General features: G+C 35.4%; 1 protein-coding gene across 2 annotated transcripts in view; it reads left to right on the top strand.

Annotated features, from left to right (window-relative positions):
- Positions 1–25,752, top strand: part of NDUFS4 (NADH:ubiquinone oxidoreductase subunit S4) — a 99,929-nt gene that overhangs the window by 52,204 nt on the left and 21,973 nt on the right. For both annotated transcript variants that reach the window (XR_011530602.1, XM_008530947.2), the window contains exon 3: positions 23,057–23,229. Coding sequence is in view for 1 of the 2 variants with exons in the window: in XM_008530947.2 (XP_008529169.1) it covers positions 23,057–23,229 (173 nt within the window). In the remaining variant the exon portion in view is untranslated. The remainder of the gene's footprint in view (positions 1–23,056; positions 23,230–25,752) is intronic.

Genomic DNA, 25,752 nt, shown 5'->3' with positions numbered 1-25,752 from the left:
TTTTTTCTCTTTATATTGTTTATCTCTGGGAATAGAATTGGAGCAAGGAAAGGAGAAGTAGACCTCAGAATTTGAGACTAGCAAACTTCGATTGTTTCTGTGTTGAGGCTTTCTAATCTTGTGTGACTTAGTCTGTGCTCCAGTTCTACTCTTCAAAATACCACTTGCACGCTTGCAAATATCGTTCATATTTTACAAGATGAAGAAGTTTAAAAAACAGGGTAATGACATGGAAACTTTACTGTATACAGTGTACTATGCCTCCACAGAACTCTGCCTCTTTATAAGGCATACTTTTCCAGAAATGTGTGAATAGGCTTTTTGTTCAGTTCCTGTTTCGTGTTTAATACTTTGTTTCTTTCAGCTATGAGTATATTGCGTATTAGTTAATGAGGTTTTTAAAAAATTTTATTTTAATGCTTCCAATAAAATAGGTATAAAAAATGATCTTGGCTTTCTCCATGCAACACAGAGACACAGATATACCAAAATCTTGGGCTGAGAACACTAATTTGAATTCAAGAACTGAGAATCTGATTAGTGTACTGACTTGCACTTATTACATTGACTACTGTTTATTGTTGTAATTAAAATCTATCAATTAAAAAGATTTTCAAACCTAATTGAGTAGTTTGAAATGTGACATCCAAAAAATTAAAATAGTGTTTCCAGATTAGTAAGCATTATAATGTATTAAACATTCAAATATGGTTGATGTGGCCTGTGCCTAGACTGTGTAGAGAGTAAACCTTCTCTAGGGCTAGGAGTTGTCAACCATGACAATCTGTAGTTTTTTGTGAAGATCTTGCAAGGGATTTTTTACTCGTCTCTTATTTAGAATATAAAATATTACTGTACTTTTTCATTGGTTCATTCAGTTATTTTAAGCACCTGCTATATGCCATATTTTAGCTCCTGGGGATATAGCATTAGAATTTATATTCTCATGTGTAAGAATATGCCAATTTTATTTATAGATAATTAAGATATTTTCACAGATTAGTGAATGTTATAGAAGAAGATCAAGCAAGGTGATGGGATAGAGGGTAGTTGGGGGCTTTTGGTGGAATAAGGTATATTTATAGAGCAATCAAGGAAGGCCACCTTGAAAAGGTATGATATATGAACTAAGATTTGAATGATGAGAAGGAGCCAGCTATGTGAGAATCCAAGGTGAGAGCATTCCAAGTAGAGGAAAAAGCATGATGCCCAAAAGTATAAAGTATCTGGTAGTTGTCAAAGAAAAGAAGGAAACCTATGACATAATGAAAAAGGGGGACAGTTATATAAAATGTCAGAGGGGATCAGGTATGATTTTTAGGTCCATAGTAAGAAATATGAATTTTATCTTAGTTATAATGGAAAGCCATTGTAGGCTGTTTTTTTTGTTTTTGTTTTTTTTTTTTTGAGGAAGATTAGCCCTGAGCTAACTTCTGCCAATCCTCCTCTTTTTGCTGAGGAAGACTGGCCCTGAGCTAACATCCGTGCCCATCTTCCTCTACTTTATACGTGGGATGCCTCCCACAGCATGGCTTTTGCCAAGTGTGCCATGTCCGCACCCGGGATCCGAACCTGTGAGAACCCCGGGACGCTGAGAAGCGGAACATGTGAACTTAACCGAGGCGCCACCGGGCCGGCCCCCATTGTAGGGTTTTAAGTAGGAAAGTGATTTGATCTGATTTACTAATAAAAAAGCTTGAGAATTACTTAGCTATTATGGTCAAAGGTCACTTCAAAGACACTGAAAAGAAGTGATTAATTTGTTGCCATTTTTAGTTACTCGTATGCCTTTTTTTGACATTCAGGAAATAATTTTTATAGTTTTCGTGAACTTTTCTACATTAAGGTTTCTGCAAGTGATGGGATTTTTAACAACTACTTTTTTTAAAGGATCTCAGTTTTTGTCTTTGCATTTGATTTTACATATGGTATAACAATTCACTGATTCTTCCATTAAAGCGTCTTTTGAAGTTGAAATTGCTTTTTAATAAAGGTCATATTGAGAACTGGAATTTTTCCCCCAAAAAGGGGGAAACAAGTTAGTCAACACAGAAGGGAAGATAAGATGGAGATTTGTCATCACAGTAGCGGAAGATAAGAAATTGACTAAGCTGCTGTCCACCAGGTAGGTGCTGACAAAGCCCCAAATACATTTAAGCTTCTGTACCTTGCTTTCAGCTGATGGTGATGATTGTCTTCATTTAGCTTTGACTCTACTGCTCTCTCTGCCTCTGCTTTCTTCCTCTTTCTCTCTGCTTCTTGGAATTTATTTCTCTTTCCACTGTTTGTATGTCTTTTCCCCTCTGTCTTTGTGACTCTCTGTTCCTCCTTTGCTGACTATTTAGCTGGTAGTCATCTCTCTCTCCCTTTCTAGCTGCTTGTGTTCCTCCCATCACCTTAAGTCCTCCCTTCCAGTGGCTGGCTATTTCTTTCTTTTCCTCTGCCCCTTTCACCTCTGTCTGTCTGGTTATGGCTCTCTGGTCAATTCATTGGCTATCATAATTCTTTTCCAGTCCTCTATGTCTCTTCTGCTCACTTTGTTGTTCTTCTTCCCTTTCTCTCCTTTCTTCCACACTTCTGTTGCTTTTGTCCTTTTTCTTCTTTCTTTACTTCTTTTTTCCTCTCCTTCTCCCAAAATGACTGGAGAGCTACATCAAATCTAGACGGAGACAGAGATGGCCCTACTCTCTAATTCCTTTTTTTCCCATTGTCTTATTTCCCCCTTTGGGAATATACAGGACTTTTGAAGACATTTACTAACTGGAAAAAGAAATGCCATGATTTGTACATTATTTGAAATTTTCACCCTAATGAGAAACTTGGGATACTGGGAAGACCATGGACTTATTAAATAGACTTAGCATTAGGTCTTTAAACCCCCTCTTTTAGATGTGTAACCTTTAGCAAGTTATTTAACCTCTGTGAATGTCTTCATATTATAAAATGAAAGCACCTTTTTAGAGTTGTTTTCAATGTTTGAGAATACCTGCATTAAGCAACAGGAGAACGCAATATCTTGTTTATTTCATCATTCATGAAAGTTCTTTTCCTCTATTTTTTTTTCGTATTTTGAGTTGTCTGAAGACAGAAGCAGACTGGAAATATAATTGTTATTCTTATTTGAATCTGAATTAATTGAGAAGATTAGTATTCTGCACATTTACTATTCAGATGCTGAGTTCTAGGGGATCGTGGAGCAAAATATTGGCCTCAATTACAATGGTCTTATATTAGAAAGATATGTTAATTTGTGTATGTACATGTGTGTATAGTTGGTATTTAACAATTTTTGTTGTGTAACTTGCCTTTTCGGACAGCCTGTGGCATTTTACTAAATCATCTGTGATACTACTATTTCTCATGACATAGTTTCTGACAATCAGTTGTGTAGATGTATTACTATATGCTTATCATTCCAATGAGAAATTTCTGTAGTCATTTATAACCTATTTTTAATGATAGGAATTATAAACTGTATTACTCCAAAGAAGTTTCTGAAGGCTTTATTCATATTATTGTTATTTTTTATTTTATTTTTTTAAAGATTGGCACCTGAGCTAACAACTGTTGCCAGTCTTTTTTTTTCTCCCCTGCTTTTTCTCACCAAATCCCCCCCAGTACATAGTTGTATATTTTAGTTGCGGGTCCTTCTAGTTGTGACATGTGGGATGCCGCCTCAGCGTGGCCTGATGAGCAGTGCCATGTCTGTGCCCAGGATCCGAACCAGTGAAACCCTGTGCCGCGGAATTGGAGGGTGCGAACCCAACCACTTGGTCACGGGGCCAGCCCCCTTATTCATATTATTTTACATTATATTTGGTCATTAAACTGTATGTAATTAAAAAATTTTTTATATTGATTTTAATATTAATATGCACATTATAGGAACATTAAGTTGGAAATGTTAAAATATAAAAAAATTAAAATCACCTTTAATTTCATAGTCTTGGTGAATTTACTTCTTTTTTATGTGAATATTTAAACATATCAATATCCAACCATATTTATATATAACACAAATCATGCTTTATAGTTTGATGTCCTGTTTTTTTCACTTTATTTGCATTATATTTTGAATATCCTTGTGTCTTTAAAATTATTCAAAAGCATAATTGTAAATGGACATATGATCTCCCATTGTATGACTGTACCATAATATCTGTTGTTATGCTGCATATTGTTTACAATTTTTCACAATTATACACAGTTCTGGAATGAACATCTTTATACCTAAGTCTAATCTTTGATAACATATTTATTTTAGGATTGATTCTTTGAAGTGGAATTACCAAATCGAAGGGCTTAGTATTAATATTTTAAATATTTTTTAATACCCAGAGATAATTGATACAGAGTAGTTCTAGAAAGGTTTTTACTACTGAATTCTATGTAATTTTAGAGATAGGGCTCTTCATAGCCTGTGCTTTTTTCTGGTATGCCTGGTCCAGTTCTGTGGGTGACTTTCAGACTCTGACGCGGGGCTGTAACAAATTCTGCCTCTAAGATAATAGGTAAATACTATACATCTAAGAATTAGAAAATAATAAAAACACATAATACTTAAATGATGTAGCATTGAATTAGGAAGTACTTCAGAGCTTAGTATATCCTGAGGATCAACATTATGAACCGAGCTATCATTGGTGGATTATCAATTGGTGGATACACAGGTTGATGAGATTTCTATCATAACTATATGTCAAATATTAGGTTAACACATAGCAATTAGTACCACGACTGCTATTACTGTTATTTTGTAATGCATTGTAATAGAGTTTGTATTATAAAGAATGTATCTAAGGAAGTTATGAAACATTCTCCCTATCTTATGGGTCAGTCTATATTTTTCTTTTTACGAAGCCTTTCCAGAACAATGCAAGGTGATCATCCTCTAAAATATCTATAATACTTACCTTCATCATCTTTTTTGGTGAACTACATTATTATTGATTTTTAATTTAATTTCATTGTAGTCAGCAACACACTTTTTTAAAAAAAATTAGCCATTTTATTTATTTATTTATTATTTTTGGGGAAGTGAGGAAGATTGGCCTTGAGCTAACATCTGTTGCCGGTCTTCCTCGTTTTGCTTGAGGAAGATTGTCGCTGAGCTAACATCTGTGCTAGTCTTCCTCTACTTTGTATGTGGGATGCTGCCACAGCATGGCTTGATGAGTAGTGTGTGGGTCCATGCCTGAGATCCGGACCTGCAAACCCTGGCCGCCCAAGTGGAGTGGGCGAACTTAACCACTATGCCACTGGGCCGGCTCCAACAACACACTCTTTAGGATTTCGATTTTGAAATTTCTTGAGACTTTTTTTTTATGGCCTGAGTATGGTCTATCTTGATTAATGTTCCATGTATGTTTGGAAACAATGTGCATTTTCTAGTTTTGGGGTTTAGTGTTCTATAAATTTCAATTAAGTTTTAAGTTGGTTAATAGTGTTGTTCAAATTTTATCTTTGCTGATATTGTGTCTACATCTCCTGTCAATTACAGAAAGAGAAGTATTAACATCTCCAACTATAATTTGTCTGTTTCTTCTGTTAGTTAGATCACATTTTTGCTTTACTTATTTTGAAACTCTACTATTAGGTGCATAGACATTGAAGATTGTTGTGTGTTCTTGGTAAATTCATGTTTTTATCCTTATGTAACATCCCTCTTTATTCTGGTGTTAATCCTTGTTCTGAAATCTACTTTGATGATGTTAATATAGCTGCTCCTGTTTTCTTATTTTTAGTTTTGCATGGTGCATCTTATTTCACCCTTTTACTTTTAACCTATTTGTGAGCTTGTATTTAAAGTTTGTCCCTTGTACATATGTTTGATTCCTGCTTTTATCTAGTTTGAAAATCTCTGTCTTTTAATTCCCATCTGATTTTTTTTTTGACTCCTTTAGCCCCACACCCCCTCACCTCTGGCAACCACCAATCTGTTCTCTGTATCTATGAGCTTAGTGGGTTTTTTTTTCTTTTTTCTTTTTCTAGATTCCACATATAAGAGAGATCATACAATATCCATCTTTCTCTGTTTTATTTCACTTAGCATAATGCCCTGGAGGTCCATCCATGTTGTCGCAAATGGCAAGATTTCATTCTTTTTTATGGCTGAATAATATTCCATTGTTTACCTATACCACAGGTTCTTTTTTTTTTTTTAAGATTTTTTTTTTTTATTTTTCCCCTTTTCTCCCCAAAGCCCCCTGGTACATAGTTGTATATTCTTTGTTGTGGGTCCTTCTAGTTGTGGCATGTGGGACGCTGCCTCAGCGTGGTCTGATGAGCAGTGCCATGTCCGCGCCCAGGATTCGAACCAACGAAACACTGGGCCGCCTGCAGTGGAGTGCGTGAACTTAACCACTCAGCCACGGGGCCAGCCCCACCACAGGTTCTTTATTCATTCATCCATTGATGGACACTTAGGTTGTTTTCATATCTTGGCTCTTGTAAATCATGCTGCAGTGAACATGGGGGTCACATATCTTTTTGAATTAATGTTTCATTAGCTTCAGGTAAATACACAAAAGTGGAATTGCTGGATCATATGGTAGTTCTATTTTTAATTTTTTGAGGAGCCTCCAAACTGTTTTCCATAGTGGCAGCACCAGTTTACATTCCCACCAACAGTGCACAAGGGTTTTCTTTTCTCCACATCCTCTCTAACACTTATTCTTTCTTATCGTTTTGATAACAGCCATTCTAACAGGTGTGAAGTGATATCACATTGTGGTTTGGATATGCGTTTCCCTGATGATTAATGATGTTGAGCATCTTTTCGTGTATCTGTTGGCTCTCTGTATGTCATCTTTGGAAAAATGTCTATTCAGATCTTCTGCCCATTTTTAATCTGTTTGTTTGGTTTTTTTTGCTATTGGGTTGTAAGAGTTCTTTGTGTATTTTGGATATTAGCTCCTTATCAGATATACTATTTGCAAATATTTTCTCCCGTTCAGTAGGTTGCCTTTTCATTTTGTTGATGGTTTCTTTTGCTGTGCAGAAGCTTTTCAGTTTGATGTAGCCCAACTTAGTTGTTTTTGCTTTTGTTGTCAGATTGAAAAAAATCATTAACAAGACCTGTGGAGCTTACCACCTATGTTTTCTTCTAGGAATTTCATAGTTTTGGGTCTTATTTTTAAGTCTTTAATCCATTTCGAGTTAATTTTTGTGTGCAGTGTAAGATAGTGATTGAGTTTCATTCTTTTGCATGTGGCTGTCCAGTTTTCTCAACACCATTTATTGAAGAGACTGTCCTTTCCCCTCTGTATATTCTTGGCTCCTTTGTTGTAAATTAATTTACTGTATTTGTGTGGATTATATCTAGGCTCTCTGTTCCATTGATCCATATGTCTGTTTTTATGCCAATGCCACTGTCTTAATTACTATAGCTTTGTAATATAGTTTGAAATCAGGGAATGTGACACCCCCAGCTTTGTTCTTTCTCAAGATTGCTTTGACTATTTGGAGTCCTTCCTGGTTCCATACAAATTTTAGGATTTTTTGTTCTGTTTCTGTGAAAAATGCTATTGGAATATTGAGTCTGTAGATTGCTTTGTGTAATATGGACGTTTTAACAATATTGATTCTTCCAATCCGTGAGCATGGAATATCTTTCCATTTATTTGTGTCATCTTCAATTTCTTTCATCAGTGTCTTGGAGTTTTTGATATACGGGTCTGTCACCTCCTTGACTAAATTTATTCCTATTTTATTCTTTTTGATGGAATTGTAAATGGAATTATTCTCTTAATTTCTCTAATAGTTTGTTTATAGTGTATAGAAATACAGATTTTTGTGTATTGATTTTGTATCCTGCAACTTTACTGAATTCCTTTTTAGTTCCAACAGCTTTTTCATGGAGTCTTTAGGGTTTTCTATATATAATATCATGTCATCTGCAAATAGTGACGGTTTTACTTCTTCATTCCCATTTTGGATGTCTTTTATTTATTTATTCTTTTCTTGCATAATTGCTGTGGCTAGGATTTCCACTACAGTGTTGAATAAAAGTTGTAAGAGTGGGCATCCTTGTCTTGTTCCTGATATAGAGGAAAAAGCTGAAGACTTTCATGTTATGATGTTAGCTGTGGACTTGTCATATATGGCTTTTATTATGTTGAGGTACGTTCCCTCTGTACCCACTTTGTTGAGAGTTTTTTGTCATAAATGGATGTTGAATTTTGTCAAGTGCTTTTTCTGCATCTATTGAGATGATTATATGATTTTTATTCTTCATTTTGTTAATGTGGTGTATCTCTGTTAATGTGTTATCTCTGACTTTTAATTCTCATCTGATTTCTTTTCTCCCCTTCTCCTCCCACTCCCCCTCACCACCTTTCCCATCTTCATTTTGTATTGGGTACATTTTTAGAAAGCCATTTTATCTCCTCTATTGATGTTTTAGCTGTATCTCTTTTTTTTAGCAGTTGCTTTAGGGATTACAGTATGCATCCTTTTGACAATCTATTGTGAACTAATAATATATCACTTTATATGTAACATAAGAATCTTAAAACAATGCTTCTAACTATCACTCTAGTCCTTTGTGTTAATGTTGACTTACATCTTACTTCCACATATGTTATAAATCCCATAGTAAATTATTATTATTATTATTTTTCCCTTTTTCTCCCAAAGACCCCTGCTACATAGGTTTTTTTGTTGTTTTTTTGTTGTTGTTGTTGTGGGTCCTTCTAGTTGTGGCATGTGGGATGCCACTTCAGCATGGCTTGGTGAGCAGTGCCATGTCCATGCCCAGGATTCAAACTGGCGAGACCCTGGGCCACGGAAGCAGAGCGTGCAAACTTGACTACTTGGCCACGGGGCTGGCCCCTTCCATAGTAAATTATTAATACCACTTTGAATAATCAGTTATCTTTTAAAGAAATGAAGAAACAGGAAGAAAAATCTTTTATATTTATCACAGATTTACCATTTCTGATGCTCTTAATTTATCCATATAGATACAGATTTTCATCTCGTCTCTCTTTTCTTCAGCCTGAACTTCATTTAACATGTCTTGCAGTGCAAATCTATTGGGACAGAATCTCTCAGCTTTTGTTTATCTGGAAATACCTTGATTTTGCCTCTGCCTTTGAAAGACCTTGTGTTAGCTCAGGCTGCCATAACAAAATGCCATCAACTGAGTGGCTTAAATAGCAGAAATTTATTTTCTCATAGTTCTGGAGGCTAGAAGTCCAAGATCCAGGTGCCAGCATGATTGGTTTCTGATCAGGACTGCCTCCCTGGCTTGTAGATGGCTGCCTTCTCAACTGCATCCTCACATGGCAGGGAGAGAGAAAGAGCAGCACTCAGCCTCTCTTCTTCTAAAGGCACTAATCACGTCATGAGGATCCCACATCATGACCCAGCTAATCTTAATTACTTCCCAAAGGCCCTGTCTTCAAATACCATCATATTTGGGGGTAAGGCTTCAGTATATGAATTTAGGGGTCAGTGGGATACTGAATGTTACGGACGTTCAGTCTATAACAACCTTTTTATTAGATATAGATTTCTAGGTTGAAGCCTTTTATTTTAGCACTTTAAAGATATCACTCCACTTACTTTTTGTAATTGTGGTAAATATATGTAACAAAATTCACCATTTTAACCATTTTTAAGTGTACAATTCAGTGATGTTAAGTACATTCACGGTGTTTTACAGCCATCACCACTATGCGTTTCCTGAACTTTTTCATGATTCCAAACAGAAACTCTGAACTTGTTAAACAATAATTCCCCATTACCTGCTTCTCCCAGTCCCTGGTCACCTTTATTATACCTCTGTCTCTATGAATTTGCCTACTATAGGTACCTCATATAAGCAGAATAATACAATATCTTTCCTTCTCTGTCTTGCCTAATTCATTGAGCATAATGTTTTCAAGGTTCATCCATGTTGTAGTGTCTGTCAGAATTTTATTCCTTTTAAAGGTTACATAATATTCCATTGCATGTATATGCTATATTTTGTTTATCCATTCATCCATTGATGGACATTTGGGTTGTTACCACCTTTTGGCTGTTGTGAATAATGCTGCTGTGAACATGATGTACAAATCTTTCTTCCAGCCCCTGCTTTCAGTTCTTTGGGGTTTATAACCTGAAGTGGAATTATTGGATTATATGGCAATTTTATGTTTAACTTTTTGAGGAACTACCATACTGTTTTCCACAGTGGCTGTACCATTTTCACATTCCCAACAGTGACACACAGGGGTTCCACTTTCTCTCCATCTTCACCAACACTTAGTTTCCATGTTTTAGATAATAGCCATCCTAATGGGTGTGAAGTGGCATCTTATTGTGGTTTTGTTCTGCACTTTTTTTTATTGAGGTCATATTGGCTTATAACATTGTGTAAGTTTCAGGTGTACATTATTATATTTCAGTTTCTGTATAGACTGCATCGTCTTCACCACCAGTAGTCTGGTTTTTATTCATCACCATACGTAAGTTGCCATTACCCCTCTCTCCCTCCCCCTACCCTCCTCCCTTCTGCTAACCACTAATCTGTTCTCCTTATCCATGTGTTTGTTTATCTTCCACATATGAGTGAAATCATACCATATTTGTCTTTCTTTGTCTGACTTATTTCACTTAGCATAATACCCTCAAGGTCCATCCATGTTGTCACAAATGGCACGATTTTGTCTTTTTTTAATGGCTGAGTAGTATTCCCTTGTGTGTATATATATATACACATATATATATATGTACTACATCTTCTTTATCCCTTTATCCCTTGATGGGCGTTTGGGTTGCTTCCACGTCTTGGCTACTCTGAATAATGCTGCAGTGAACATAGGGATGCACAAATCTCTGAATTGTTGATTTGGTGTTCTTTGGATAAATTCCCAGTAATGGGGTGGTTGGATCATATGATATTTCTCTGTTTAATTTTTTGAGAAATCTCCATACTGTTTTCCTTAATGGCTGCACCAGTTTGCATTCCTACCAGCAATGTATGAGGGTTCCCTTTTCTCCACATCCTCTCCAGCATTTGTTATTTTTTGTCTTTTTAATTATAGCCATTCTGACAGGTGTAAGGTGATATCTCATTGTAGTTTTGATTTGCATTTCTCTAATAATTAGTGATGTTGAACATCTTTTCATGTCCCTGTTAGCCATCTGTGTATCTTCTTTGGAAAAATGTCTGTTCATATCCTCTCCCGTCTTTTGATGAGGTTTGTTTTTTTGTTGTTGAGTTGTATAAGTTCTGTATATATTTTGGAAATTAACCCTTTGTTGGAAATATGATTTGCACATATTTTCTCCTAGTTGGTATGTTGTCTTTTCATTTTGTTGATGGGTTTCCTTTGCCTTACAGAAGCTTTTTAGTCTGATGTAGTCTTATTTGTTTATTTTTTTCTTTTGTTTCCCTTGCCTGAGTAGACATGGTATTCAAAAGATTCTCCTAAGACTGATATCAAAAAATGTGCTGTCTAGGTTTTCTTCTAGGAGTTTTATGGTTTCATGTCTTAAATTCAAGTCTTTTATCCATTTTGAGTTAATTTTTGTGTATGGTATAAGATAATGATCTACTTTCATTCTTTTGCATGTGGCTGTCCAGTTTTCCAAACACCATTTATTAAAGAGACTTTCCTTTCTCCACTGTATGTTCTCGGCTCCTTTGTCAAAGATTAGGTGTATGTGGATGTGTGGTTTTATTTCTGGGCTTTCAATTCTGTTCCATTGATCTGTGTGTTTTTGCCAGTACCATGCTGTTTTGATTACTATAGCTCTGTAGTATATTTTGAAGTCAAGAAGTCTGAGACCTCCAGCTTTGTTCTTTTTCCTCATGATTGATTTCGCTATTTGGGACCTTTTATTGTTCCTTATAAATTTTGGGTTCTGTTTCCATGAAGAGTGTCATTAGGATTCTGATCAGGATTGCATTGAATCTGTAGATTGCCTTAGGTAATACAGACATTTTAACTATGTTTATTCTTCCCATCCAGGAGCATGGAATATCTTTCCATTCCTTTATGTCACCTTCGGTTTCTTTCAATAATGTCTTAGCGTTTTCAGTGTATAGGACTTTCATATCCTTGGTTAAATTTATTCCTAAGTATTTTATTCCTTTTGTTGTGATTGTAAATGGGATTGTCTTCTTGACTTCTCTTTCTGCTAGTTTGTTATTAGTATGTAGAAATGCAACTTATTTTTGTATGTTGATTTTGCACCCTGCAACTTTGCTGTAGTGGCTGATTATTTTTAATAGTTTTGATCTGCATTTTCTTAATGACTAGTGATGTTGAGCATCTTCTCATATGTTCATTGGCCGTTTGTATATGTTCTCTGGAGAAATGTCTATTCAAGTACTTTGCACATTTTAATTTGGGTTGTTTGTTTTTGTTGAGTTGTAGCAATTCTTTGTTCTGGATATTAATTCTTTATCAGATATATGTCCTTTGGTGCACAAAAGTTTTACTTTTGATCAAGTCCAATTTATATATTTTTTCTTTTGTTCCGTTTGATTTTGACATATCCAAGAAATTCTCACCAAATTCAATGTCGAGAAGATTTCCTTCTATGTTTTCTTTTGAGAGTTTTATAGTTTTAGCTCTTACATTTAGGTCTTTGGTCCATTTTGAGTTAATTTTTATATATGATGTAAGGTAAGGATTCAATTTCATTCTTTGATATTTGGATATGCAGTTTTCCCAGCACCATTCGTTGGTGCTTTCCATAATGAATAGTCTTGGCACTCTTGTTTGAAATCATTTGACTATATATGCAAGACCTGGGCAATCTATTCTATTTCATTGGTCTATATATCTGTCCTTACGCCAGTACCACACTGTTTCAAATACTATAGCTTTGTAGTAAGTTTTGAAATCAAGATATGTGAGTCCTCCAACTTCGTTCTTTTTCAAAATTGTTTTTAAGCAAAAATTCCATATGAATTTTGTGATGGATTTTTCTATTTCTGTAAAATACATCATTGGGATCTTGCTAGGGATTGCCTTGAATCTTTAGATTGATTTGGGTAGTATTGTCATCTTAACAATCATCTTAACTCCAGTGCATAAACATGAGATATCTTTCCATTTATTTATGTCTTTAATTTTTTTTTCTTCTTCTCCTTCTCCCCAAAGGCCCTAAGTACATAGCTGTATATTCTAGTTGTGAGTGCCTCTGGCTGTGCTGTGTGGGACACTGCCTCAGCGTGGCTTGATGAGCAGTGCCATATTCATGCCCAGGATCCCAACTGGTGAAACCCTGGGCCACTGAAGCAGAACACGCAAACTTACCCAACTCAGCCATCGGGCCGGCCCCAAATCTTTACTTTTTTTAAGCAAACTTTAATAGTTATTGATGGTCTCAATTCTTTCTATAAAACATACTAACACCTGACACGCTACACACTATGGCTTAATTTAAGTTTTGTTTTAGTATACTACCATTTCTCAGTAGTTCAGACTTAGGCTTACCAAGACTCAGCTGTGGGGCCAGCCACTTGGCCGAGTGGTTCAGTTTGTGCGCTCTGCTTCAGCAGCCCGTGGTTTCACTGGTTCAGATCCTGGGTGCAGACCTAGCACCACTCATCAGGCCATGCTGAGGTGGTGTCCGACATGCCACAACTAGAAGGACCCACAACTAACATATACAAGTATGTACTGGGGGGCTTTGGGGAGAAGAAGGAAGAAGAATAGTACTCTTCAACCAACCTTAAGAAAAGAAAAAGACTCAGTTGTGCTTGTTTCCACACCTTTCTATGCCAGTTTTATTTGACATTGTAATTATATAACTTAATTGAATACTGCAATCTGAATGCTATGTCAGGGACAAAGAGTTCTTTCTATGACAGTTCTGTTGAATACTTTGAAAAGACAATATTGGTGAATTTCTAACAAACAATTTTTGTCAGATTAGGTAGAGGTGAAGCGATTATAAAAGGTTGTAATGTGAAAGGAATCATAAAATTCTAGACAGATTTTGGACTCACATTGTTTCGCAGATCTCTTTATATTCTCATTTCGCATTTTAAAAAACCACAACTATAAATTGTAGTTGATGTATTTTCTTGTTAGTTTATGGAAGAAACAACACTTGGAATTCTTATCACTGGACGTATACTCAAAGCAAAGGTACTGGCCATATGTCAGAAGATTATTAAAAGAATGTACATGTATGCTTTTTGAGTTATAATATAGTGTTTAAGGTGTGGGTGTGTATGTGTGCACACATGCACACGTGCATGCATTTACTTACTTGGCGATCCCATTTTCACTGATATTTTCAGGTAACTGACAAACTATCAGTTCCTAAGTCAGAAAAGAGACTTTTATTACATAGTTTTACTTTTATTCTTATGCTAAGTTAACAAGGGCTTGTCTTAAACTTAGGTGTACTTCCTTGTAATCCAGTTGGACTTTCACACATTGCCTCTTGAATATTGCTTTATTAAGCCAGAAGCATTCACCTTTGGATCCATTATTTTCTGTTATTTCCAGCTTCCTTTCCAGGCTTAGTTTCATTTATTGCTTAAACCATCACTTGACTTTAGGAAGTTTGTTTACCTTCCGTTCCTTTCCCGTGGTGTTTATTCAACAGTTATTTCATATTTAGTTCTCTGCTGCTGTGGCTTTTACTCTCACAACTCTTAATGTACGTTGTATGTGTGTCAGCCTTTTGATTTGTCACAAGGGTTATGAGGAGGGCTGTTTGATTAAGAAATAACAGATTGGATCTTTTTGAAATGTAATTTGCTGTATATATTCCAATGCTTTGTGGCCAAACTTTTTTCTCTTTTATATTAGTTTCTGAAAAAGCTTCTGTGTGACCCTAATATAGCTACGTGACTTAGTGATTTAGAAATTCAAAAAATTCTGGATCATTAGATTAAAAAGCCAAAAAGAAAAATGTCTTTCTGGCTGTTAAAAAGTTGATCATTATTAATATGTTGTACCCTTCTTCTTATGAGTTAAAAAAATTTATTAGCTTAATACTTCCAAAATGCTTCAGTGGAGCCTGCTGGTTTTCATTGAGGCTGTCTTGATCATTCATTTATTTGTTAAGCATGGTTTGTTTTTTTTAGTAACTTTCATTTGTTTCAAAGTTAGTAGAAAATGAAGATTGTTTCAAGTGTTTCCTTGTAAAATTGAGGGGAGTCTTCCAATGGATTTTCCTGATTTTAGGGAAAACAGTTTATTGCTATATCATTTTTAAAAATTGTAGCATTCTGCCCTAAACAGCTGCTTAGTAGACTTGATTCGGTTATGCCATATGTCAAATCATGTGCTACAGAATATAACTATATATGCAGTAAAAATCTGAAAATATTTGCCATCCCAGCACCATTACAAAGAGATTGTACAACTCTGTGATGTCCGAGACTTATAATTTGAGCAGTTAATTAGAGTTTAGGTGAGTGTTACCTTTTTGTGCCTCTTTCTTCTGGTAGCAGCTCTTATAAAGTAACATTACATCGTTTGGATTAATTTTTTTTTTTTGAGGAAGATTAGCCCTGAGCTAAACATCTGCTGCCAATCCTTCTCTTTTTGCTGAGGAAGACTGGCCCTGAGCTAACATCTGTGCCCATCTTTCTCTATTTTATGTGGGATGCCTGCCACAGCATGGCTTGACAAGCAGTGTGTAGGTCTGCACCCAGAATCCAAACTGGCGAACTCCAGGCCACCAAAGCAGAACATGTGAACTTAACTGCTGTGCCGCCAGGCCAGCCCCTACATCATTTGGATTAATTTTGAGGAAATTTTGTTATTTTTTTATGTTTTCACAAGTCAAAAATCAACCTCATCGTCTCTTTCATAGTTTTGCTTGGAAGAACACACACTAAATAAATTCAAGCCAATTAATATATACCTATTTCTCTGTGTCTTGAGAGGATAAAGGGAAATTGGCCTACTTTGTTGGTGGCAATATAAAATTTTACTACCTTTTTGGGAAGTAATTTGATAACATGTCAGGGACCATGGTAATTCTTACAACCTTTGACTCAGTTAATTCTCTCCTCAGTGACTAACCGTAAGGGAATTAGATTAGTGAGATTTTCATTGCAGTAATCTATACTTAAAAAGCAATGACAACAAAACAGTTTAATTTTTCAATAATAAGAAATTGGCTAAGAAATGGTGGCATATCAACCTAATAGATTATTAATGAGACAATTCAAACAAGAAAAATGAAGACTGGGTAATGGAAAAAAGTTAGTAATAGTGATACTTGAAAATAATCAATGCAAAATAACATTATTATAACTGTGTAAAGTAGATATGTATATGGATTGTTGGTAGGTAATACAGTTAAGAAAACAGTTGCTATGGTATTAAGCATATGGATATATTTTTTTAAATTTCTCTTTAATATTGTTATAATGTTTTAACACAGTCTTTTTAAAATCATAAGTACCTTGAAAAAATTATCTTCTGTTTCTCTCTTTGGTTAGGTATTTTCTGATATCGTTTCACCCTTAAAATCAAATGCAATCTATCTTTTATTTGACCCCCATGGCATTAATAATATTTTCCTTTACATCCTAATTGAATCCTTCCAAACAGTGCTGTGAGGTAGATTTTGTTGTATATTTTTTAGAGGAGGAAACTGACATAGAGAGTATTTAAGCAACTTGTCAGTACTGCGCAGGTAGCAAATGATGGAGCTTGGGTTCCTTCAGGTTTATCTGAATCCTAATTCTTTGCTTTTAACCAATATTGTATTTCATAGTATGATTATTTAGTTATCCCCCTGCCTCCCTCCTTTGGGTATACACATTATACTTCTTAAGTTCAGGAATGATGTCTTATCCTTAGATCCTCTGTTGCCCCTGGCATAGATAACTTGGCGTAGTAGGATCTTTCAATTTGAATTGAAGCGAACAAAGTAAATTATACCTTATTTCTTCATTTTAATGAATGTCATAGGCTTTTCAGCATGTGGTTTCATACTTAATAAAACAAATTTATTTTACATATGTTGTATTCAAGTGTTTTTGGTGTATACAAGAAATGGAACATTCAAGCCCTTCTTAAAAAAGAAAAGCTAGGTTTTTCTCTCCTCCAGACTTGAAGCAACTTATTGACTCTAATTACAAAACCGTTTGTTGTATTTTAATTACGAACTCCTATTTTTCTTTCTTTCTTTTTTTTTTTTTTTGAGGAAGATTAGTCCTGAGCTAACTGCTGCCAATCCTCCTCTTTTTGCTGAGGAAGACTGGCCCTGAGCTAACGTCCGTGCCCATCTTCCTCTACTTTATTTGTGGGACGCCTACCACAGCATGGCTTGCCAAGCTGTGCCATGTCCACACCCAGGATCTGAACCCGCGAACCCCGGGCTGCCGAAGCGGAACGTGCGCACTTAACTGCTGCGCCACTGGGCCGGCCCCCTAACTCATATCTTTCAAGGAAAGTGGGAGATTTTCTGGATCTTGACACTAACATCCCATTACTTCTTCACTCTGTCCTTTCTAAAATATTCAGTAGTAATTTTCACGAATAGAGATCATGTCTATACTGTTGAGTATTGTATCCAGTGTCTAATATATAGGAGCTGAAAAATATGTTGAATAAATGAGACAATATTCTTTCTATTGCCTAAAGTAAGCACTTTACATACATGATTTAGTCCCCATTTTATCTCATTTAATTGATTTTATGGATGACGAATTAGGAGAAGTCTATTAATTTGGCCAAAGTTGTGAGCTGGGATTCTAACCCAGTTTTGACTCAGCCCTTTGCTTGTAGCCTTTGCTCTACCCTATCCTGCTCAGAAGGACCTAGCAGTAATGAAAATAGTTTGAGATTGAGACACATGTGTCTACTTCTTAGTTTTTCACCCGTTACATGATTGGCAGCATCATTTACATAATCTATCTTCACAACATTCCATTTAAAACTTAACTTTTGGTTCCCTGACAGCTTTGCTCACTTTTCAAAATATAATGGATGTCACATTCCAATATTTGTTTCATTACCTGATGGACTTCCCCATCACTGTGTTGCTTAAACAAACAAAAATTGGGTTTTTTTTGGCACACCTCTTACTTTTACAGTTTTGATTGTATCTGAATGAGTATGGCTACTAACTTTTTAGAAATGTTTAAAGTTCTTCCGTGGTAAGTAAATATATATGGTTATGATATCTGCCTACTCTATATTTCCCAAACTGTAAAACTTATTTTGTGAAATGTCCTTCATTATTTATGAGACCATTTAATGAGTTTCTTGTGTTAAGTATCTGTAGGGTACTTGAAAGGAAGTTTTTATTACAAATCTAAGATTGTTTTCCTTTTAACGTCTTTCATGGTTGAAGTAGAATATAAACACAGTCATCAAACTTAGATCAGTTTTAGCCCTAAAATAAATTTAAACACATAATTGGTAACTACTAGCCTGCAATAAAACAAATTTCTATAAGCAGTATTTTTACTTAATTTTCCAATATGTGCTCTATTAAAACTTTTCAACATTGATTCATAATAACATGCAGTTTAGTGAACTTATCACCCAAAAGCCTGATAAAAATTTTGGCTCTTCTAGGTGTATTAAGAGATCCATCAAAAACTCATCCAGAGTGGCAAAAACCATTTTCATTTATTTCTCTTTATGACTAGTGTAAACTATTAAGGTTAAGTGGGTGGGGCAACCGGAAGTAATTACTAAGACCAGTGGCATTTTTGTGGTTTAATAAAGGCAGAAGCTAATTATTCAGTTTTTATTTAAGTGAAATGGTGCCAAAAAGGAGGTTCCTGCAGAGCAGCTGCACTCCTTCAGTGTTACCCTAATTTACCAAAGACACAACTGTCACAAACAAAACTTTTAAACTTGATATATAGCCACAAAAGTAAGGAGGCTTTTGTTTGGAGTGCATGCAGAAGAACTCCTTTATACAAATCAACCGGCAGATGACGGACAATGATGAAAATTTGATTCTTTGAAGTCATAATAGTCATTGAAATGTGTGAAATTCTGGTATTGAAAAGAGAGCAGCCAGCAAGACTCTAAATCCTGGGTGGTTGCAAGAAGCTTGCTGGGAGGTTTTTCTGCATTTTGACACCAACTTCCCATTGCTTGTTCCCTGCTTCCTTTGTTAAAAAAAAAAGTTGAATTCACATAAGATAAATGGGGACAGTTGATAACCGAATCATACAGTTTTTATATGGAAAACTAATATTTTGTAATGGAAATTGGTATTTGAAAGAATAAAGTTTTTTTACATATACTGGCGTATACTTTCTTAATGATTTTTAAATTCCTCCATTCTATTTAACTAGACGTGTGAAATGGAAGATCAGCTATCAGCTCTTCCAGAATTTAAAATTGTGGAAGAAATGGTGCTGAAAGAGTGGAACTTTGGAATTATGCATCTTTTCAGTAGCAAAGTTTATTTGAGTGCCTTTTAATCTAAGAATCGTGATTAATTACTTACTATTTCATAAAATAGCATATTGTACGTAAGATTGTGTTTCTGAAACTTTATTCTATTAAGATAGTGACATTCTTTAATAGAAATGTAGGTTTCATGCTTGACCCAACTGCTTAAAAATTAAGAGTTTTAAAATTCAGTAAATCTGTCTATATTTTCTACAGGCTATCTTGCTTTGTTAGAATTTATAGATAATTATTAACTGGTGAGTCTTGAGGTTCTTCAGGTGCCAACTTGAAGGCTTCTCCTACCTTATGTGATTTAACTTGTTTGTAGTCACAGAAAATTTATGAATTATTTATAAATTGTCTATTTTAGTAATAAAATGACAAATCTGTAAAAGGCAATATTGACATCTTCAAAGCATTTCTTTCTTTTATAGGTAGGTTTTTTTTGAAAAATTACAGATGATTCATATTGCAATACAGAAGTAGCAATCTAGAGAGAATATCATTAGTTCAATATAGTTTCAGTAGTTTGCACATGTTTTATTCATTTTTTGCAAAAGTTGAGTCACAGGTACATCAGTGAGAACTTTGACAGAAAGCAAAGCGTTGAAGACACAGTAAAGAGTTCAACATAGTGCCTCGTAGTTCTTTTCAAGTATTACATTGTTTTAATGGAATCTTGGAGTGGGAGCTTTAGCCCATTGAAATGTCGCTTAAAGGACAGGTTCGTCTGTCAGTTGCTGAAGCTGTGTGGATGAAATGATAACAATAGAGTGTCGTAATGCATTTTAAAAGTGTGAGAAATCAGTTTGTCTAGACTAAGAGTGTGGCTACAGGGACTAGGAGTTTTAGAGATTCTGTGCCCTTTAGGTGTCAAGTATGTTGAGAGATGCCAAGCCTTTTTATTCTGTCTTTGGCAGCAGCTCAACTGGGCTGCAGTACCCTACATGTCTTCTGCAGGCAAAAACAGGGCTTCTATGTCAGAAGAACTTGGGTTTCAAAATTCAGAAACTCATTTGTTTGAGTGCCAGCTTTAAATTGGGGGAAGATATCAATAAATAATTGCCATAATTTGAGAATGCATGGAAGCACTGGTTGTTAGGAGTTCAAAATATAAAGAGTTCACAACATTTTGTAGCCACTTATTTTAAAGAGGCTTTCGATCCTAAAAAATCATTCTATCCCTTTGTACTTTAATAAGATAATACAAATCAAGAAATACAGTTTCCATTTTTAAAAAACTTTATTGGTTTTTAAATTACTTTGGCATATATGCATCACATTATAGAATTTTATAACGAAAAAGTCTCTTTCCTATGATCTTGTCTTCCTGAGGTAACTAGTGTTAAGAGTGTAATATGTTTCCTTTCTTATAAGTCTTAATTTTGGGAGTAGCCAATTTATAGCTCCAGTTTTTATGAACTTAGCTCAGAATGGAGGGGTTGCTGTGGAGTTTGGAAATGATGCCTTATCCCATAATTTTGTAACACATAAAAATTGTTTATTTATACCCTGCTTCAGCAATAGCTGAAGAAATAGCATATATTAACACAAAAATATCTAATATTAAATAAGTTAATATGACAGATTACAAATGCTGTAGTGGATTCAAAGGGGGAAATAAGCATTGAGGATTTCTCAGGAGCTGAGTCTCTTTCAGGTTCTTTCTTGAATAGAGTAATATGCTTTAGAAAGTCATTAAATGTAATAATACCTGAAATGATTTTTTTTTGAAGTTGAACTTGACAATTACAAATTACCAATTAAAAGTTATATTCATACCTTTAAAAATCATGTACCAATTGCACTCATTTTGTTTTTATCCTACATGCAAAGAAACTTTTAAAAAAGGTAGGCACATATTAGAATTGCATGTTTGTGTAAATATTTATATGGATCATTTTGATAGTTTCTCCAAACGGACAAGCTGTGACAAAGTAACTACACCTAGGTATTGGTGCAAGTGCAAAGGTATTGTGTTAAGCAGAGGATTGGTTGCCAGCTAAAATAACTTTCAAGAATTGTTTTTTTAATCTTTGGGTAGAAAGACTAATCAAGTCAGAAACACACTTATGCTGCAGTATGTACTGGGAAAATGCTAAGTATTTATACTAATTCTTTGGTCCATAGCATTGATTAGAGTGGAAGTACAAATAAACATTAGCCTTCATTAGGAGAGCTATTAACAATAAAATGAAAATTCACAAAATGGGTTAAATTTTTTAGTTTTCTAGTTTTACAAGTTTGATATAATCATTTTCATGTTACTCTTGTTTGTAACCAGTTATTTAAAATATACTTTAGTAAGTGAACCATGATTTTAAAATACTTCTTTATAAGAATGATATAGTTGACCTTAATATAATCTTATTTTGACAGAATAAAGTATTTTACCATTACTGAGTGGAGACAAACTCTGAATTACTTTATTATTTTGTGTCCTGGCTGCCACTATAATTTGATAAATGTATCTAATCTGAGGCATCAAAATGGTATGCGTTCATCAGTTGAGCATTTGTTACTAGATAGAATTATAGATAAAGAAAGGAAATTTACCATTGTTTTCATCTCACATTTCTGCAAAAATCTTGCAACTTTTTTTTTTTTAAAGATTTTTTATGTTTTTCCTTTTTCTCCCCAAAGCCTCCCAGTACATAGTTGTATATTCTTTGTTGTGGGTCCTTCTAGTCGTGGCATGTGGGACGCCGCCTCAGCGTGGTCCGATGAGCAGTGCCATGTCCGCGCCCAGGATTCGAACCAACAAAACACTGGGCCGCCTGCAGTGGAGTGCGCGAACTTAACCACTCGGCCACGGGGCCAGCCCCAAAGTCTTGCAACTTTTTGGCTTACCTTTGCCAGATAGATTTGATGTATCATTTTCTCTTCAGTAGGTTTCACCAAAGGGAGATAAATCAGAACTGGGATTAAAGTTGTTAATTGATTTTAATTGTTCACAAAAACATTCAGGCTTTCCTCTGAAGGGAATGCCTTGTTGTAAGCTGTTTGACACAGAAGCCACTGATAATAGATTTTTTCCTATGTAAAATTTTGTCACTTTTTTTATCCCTCCCCCCTTTTTGTTTTTTGGTGAGGAAGACTGGCCCTGAGCGAACATCTGTTGCCAATCTTCCTCTTTTAGCTTGAGGAAGATTGTTGCTGAGTTAACATCTGTGCCAGTCCTCCTCTATTTTGTATGTGGGATGCTGCCACAGCATGGCTTGATGAGCACTGTGTAGGTCCAGGCCCGGGATCCAAACTGGCGAACCCTGGACCACTGAAGCAGAGCACGTGAACCTAACCACTACACCACTGGGCCAGCCCCTTCCCTAACTTTTAATATCCCTTTGCATTCTTTCTCTGCTGACTAGTAACCCCTACTCATGAAATAAGAATCTATTGACCAGAGGGTCTTCTACCAGCAAATTCTTCAGAAATTACCAATGCTTTGTTGGACAAGAGGGACCTAAATTTTTTTTTTATGAATCCTTTCCCACTGTACCCTAACCCTCTCCCCAGTATACCTCTTCCACATATCAAAATAGCAATTTATGTGGTAAAATAGCAGAGTAGTGAACTAAGCCAGAAAGCTAAAAAGCCCAATTTATAAATAAAACCCAGTTTATAAATAAATCTGAATAGAGTTGCATGAATATAGAAAGCAAAAAAGTACATTAGGGGGTATATGGGCTGTTAGAAACTGTTTGCTTGTTTTTCTATAGGATATCACTACTTTAACTGGTGTTCCAGAAGAGCATATCAAAACTAGAAAAGTCAGGATCTTTGTTCCTGCTCGCAATAACATGCAGGCTGGAGTAAACAACACGAAGAAATGGAAGATGGAGTTTGATACCAGGGAGCGATGGGAAAATCCTTTGATGGGTTGGGCATCAACGTGAGTACTTTAGTTTAATTTGAATATTGTTTTCAACTCTCTTTTTCTATGTAGATTTTCCTTTTAAATATACTGATTTTTAAACTCTTTCATGTATACTATGCTTTATAATACTTTTTGAGACCATTTGTATAGGTGTCACTATGTTCAATGACATAGATATATTACATTTATTTACATGTATCATATATATATTTTAATATTCATATAAGTGTAGCCCAGCACAACAAACCATAGAAGCAGTCCTTTTCAGAGTACTGTTTATTGGATAAAATGGCTGACATTGTGAGTACTCTTAGCACGGTCCCCAAGCTATGTATCTTAGTTTAAAAGGTACACAGTGTGAATAATTTAGTGACACTTTCTTATTTTTAAATTAAAATAAAACTTTCTTTTTAAAGATTGACACCTGACCTAACATATGTTGCCAATCTTTTTTTTTTTCTCCTTCTTCTTTTTCTTCTTCTCCCCAAAGCCCCCCAGTACATAGTTGTATATTCTAGTTGTAGGTCCCTCTGGTTATGCTGTGTGGGACGCTGCCTCAACATGGCTTGATGCACGGTGCCATGTTCCTGCCCAGGATCCAAACCGGTAAAACCCTGGGCTGCCAAAGTGGAGCACGTGAATTTAACCACTCCGCCACGGGGCCGGCCCCCTAAAATAAAACTTCTTTATAAAGTATTTTTTTGTTTTTAAGGAGAGGAGACTACGTGAGTTTAGAATTTAGCTATTTTGGGGAAACTAGTAAGTCCCTGAGATCTTGCGATTAATAAATTTACAGTGCTTTGGAATAAAGTAGTCATAAATTCTGTGGCACCAATGAAGTCAATGACGTAAATCTCTATGGTGGAATAAGGCCCAAATGTTAAAATAGCAAGACTGCCTGTAGTCGAGTAAAAGAAGCTGCTTCTAGAGAAAACAGCCAGATAAGCTAGAAAATTGTCATTCTTATTGAGACTCCTAGAACATTATATGTGTCCAGTCTCCAGTTGGAGGTAGTTATCAGTTTAAATTTTGTCTCATTTTAGAAAAGTATGATATATAACATCTTTTCTTGTTGATGTACCTGGGAGAATTTTTGTTAAAGACATCTGCCATTTTGCAGTTTAAATAGAATTATATTTTATTTGACAAAATGATATATAGGCACAGATTTTTAGGTGTTTTGGTATCTTTAAATTTTATGTTTCATGTAATGTATGGAGTGGCATTGTAAGTTGCATGCTTCTAGAAACTAAAGGAATTTATAAGGAACAACTTTGTCCATACCCAATGGTTGAAATGTTATGATTACTCTTTTTTAAGTCACGTGAGATTTTATGTGTTCATCTATATACAAGATTTATCCATTGCACTATTTATTGATGGCTTTTGGGTAGTTTTCAGTTGTGGTTCTTATGCATAATACTAAAACGAAGATTCTTGTACATATCTTTTGGTGAACATATGACTGCTTATTAATATGCTAACTAACCCCTGAAATATTAGTTATTAGTTAATAATCAAACCAACTTATCTTAAGAAGTATCAATAATCTATTAATTCTCTATCCCTTATGCTTATCTAGTTGATGATAATGGCACTGTGATGAGTTTTGTTCTAGCACACAGTTAAACTACTGATAGATCACCTTGAACTTGTGGAGGATATATTTTATGCATTGTGTAGGGGAAGAAGACATTTCCTCTACCCACTGTGGGTTCTTCTGGCCGGAGAACGAATTAAATTCACATGAGACAGAATAACAGGAGAAAATTAAACAAAGCTTTATAACATGTGTATACATGGGAGAGGCCGAGGCAAGCTGAGCAGCTTGCCAAAATGGCTGAAGCCACCACCTTAAATATCATCCTCAGCTAAAGATAAAGGAGGATGTTGGGGGTAGGGGGAGTCAATTATAGGAGGTTACCAGATTATGCTGATTTAAGTCCTTGCCTTCCACATTGATTTATCAAGAGTTTCTAGAGATAAGGTCATCCCCCCCTTCTTCCTGGTACAGAGAGGAAGACACCTTGACAGATGGAGATTTCCTTAACAATGTAAATGTCTCTTAACAAAGGGTAAGTAAATTCTACTTTTTAGAGTTGCTTTCCTGTCTGCAGTTTATTAAAAGTAACCAGCTCCAAATAATCCTCATGCCAAAGAGACATATCTTGGGGTGGCCAATTCCAGTCCCCCACAATTGTTACGGTGGGTCTGTTTCAGTTTTACTCCTCATCTTAGTCCTAGAACATAGTGTTAAAAAGTAAAAAAGGCATGGCCTTTCTGAAGTTTCGATGGAAAGTTCAGGGTGTTGACCAAGTCCTTCTGACTCCGTGGAACTCCAAATGCAGTCTCCTCTGTACCAAGCCGACTGCTGCTGAAATCTCTGCTCATTTCTTTCAGTCTTCTCAGCTGTTGTTTTAGAGCCTGGCGCATTCACGTGCAGTTCAGCAGTTCCCTGCTCAGTAGATTCCTCCTTTTTACTGTTTTCCCCGCTAAATTTCCAGCTGCTCTGGCAGTCCATCTCCACACTCCCTTGTG

Source organism: Equus przewalskii, chromosome 20 (genome assembly GCF_037783145.1).
Source record: "Equus przewalskii isolate Varuska chromosome 20, EquPr2, whole genome shotgun sequence".
NCBI classification, from domain to species: domain Eukaryota; kingdom Metazoa; phylum Chordata; class Mammalia; order Perissodactyla; family Equidae; genus Equus; species Equus przewalskii.
Note: the sequence above shows the minus strand (reverse complement) of the source record. Positions and strands in the feature narration are given on the sequence as shown.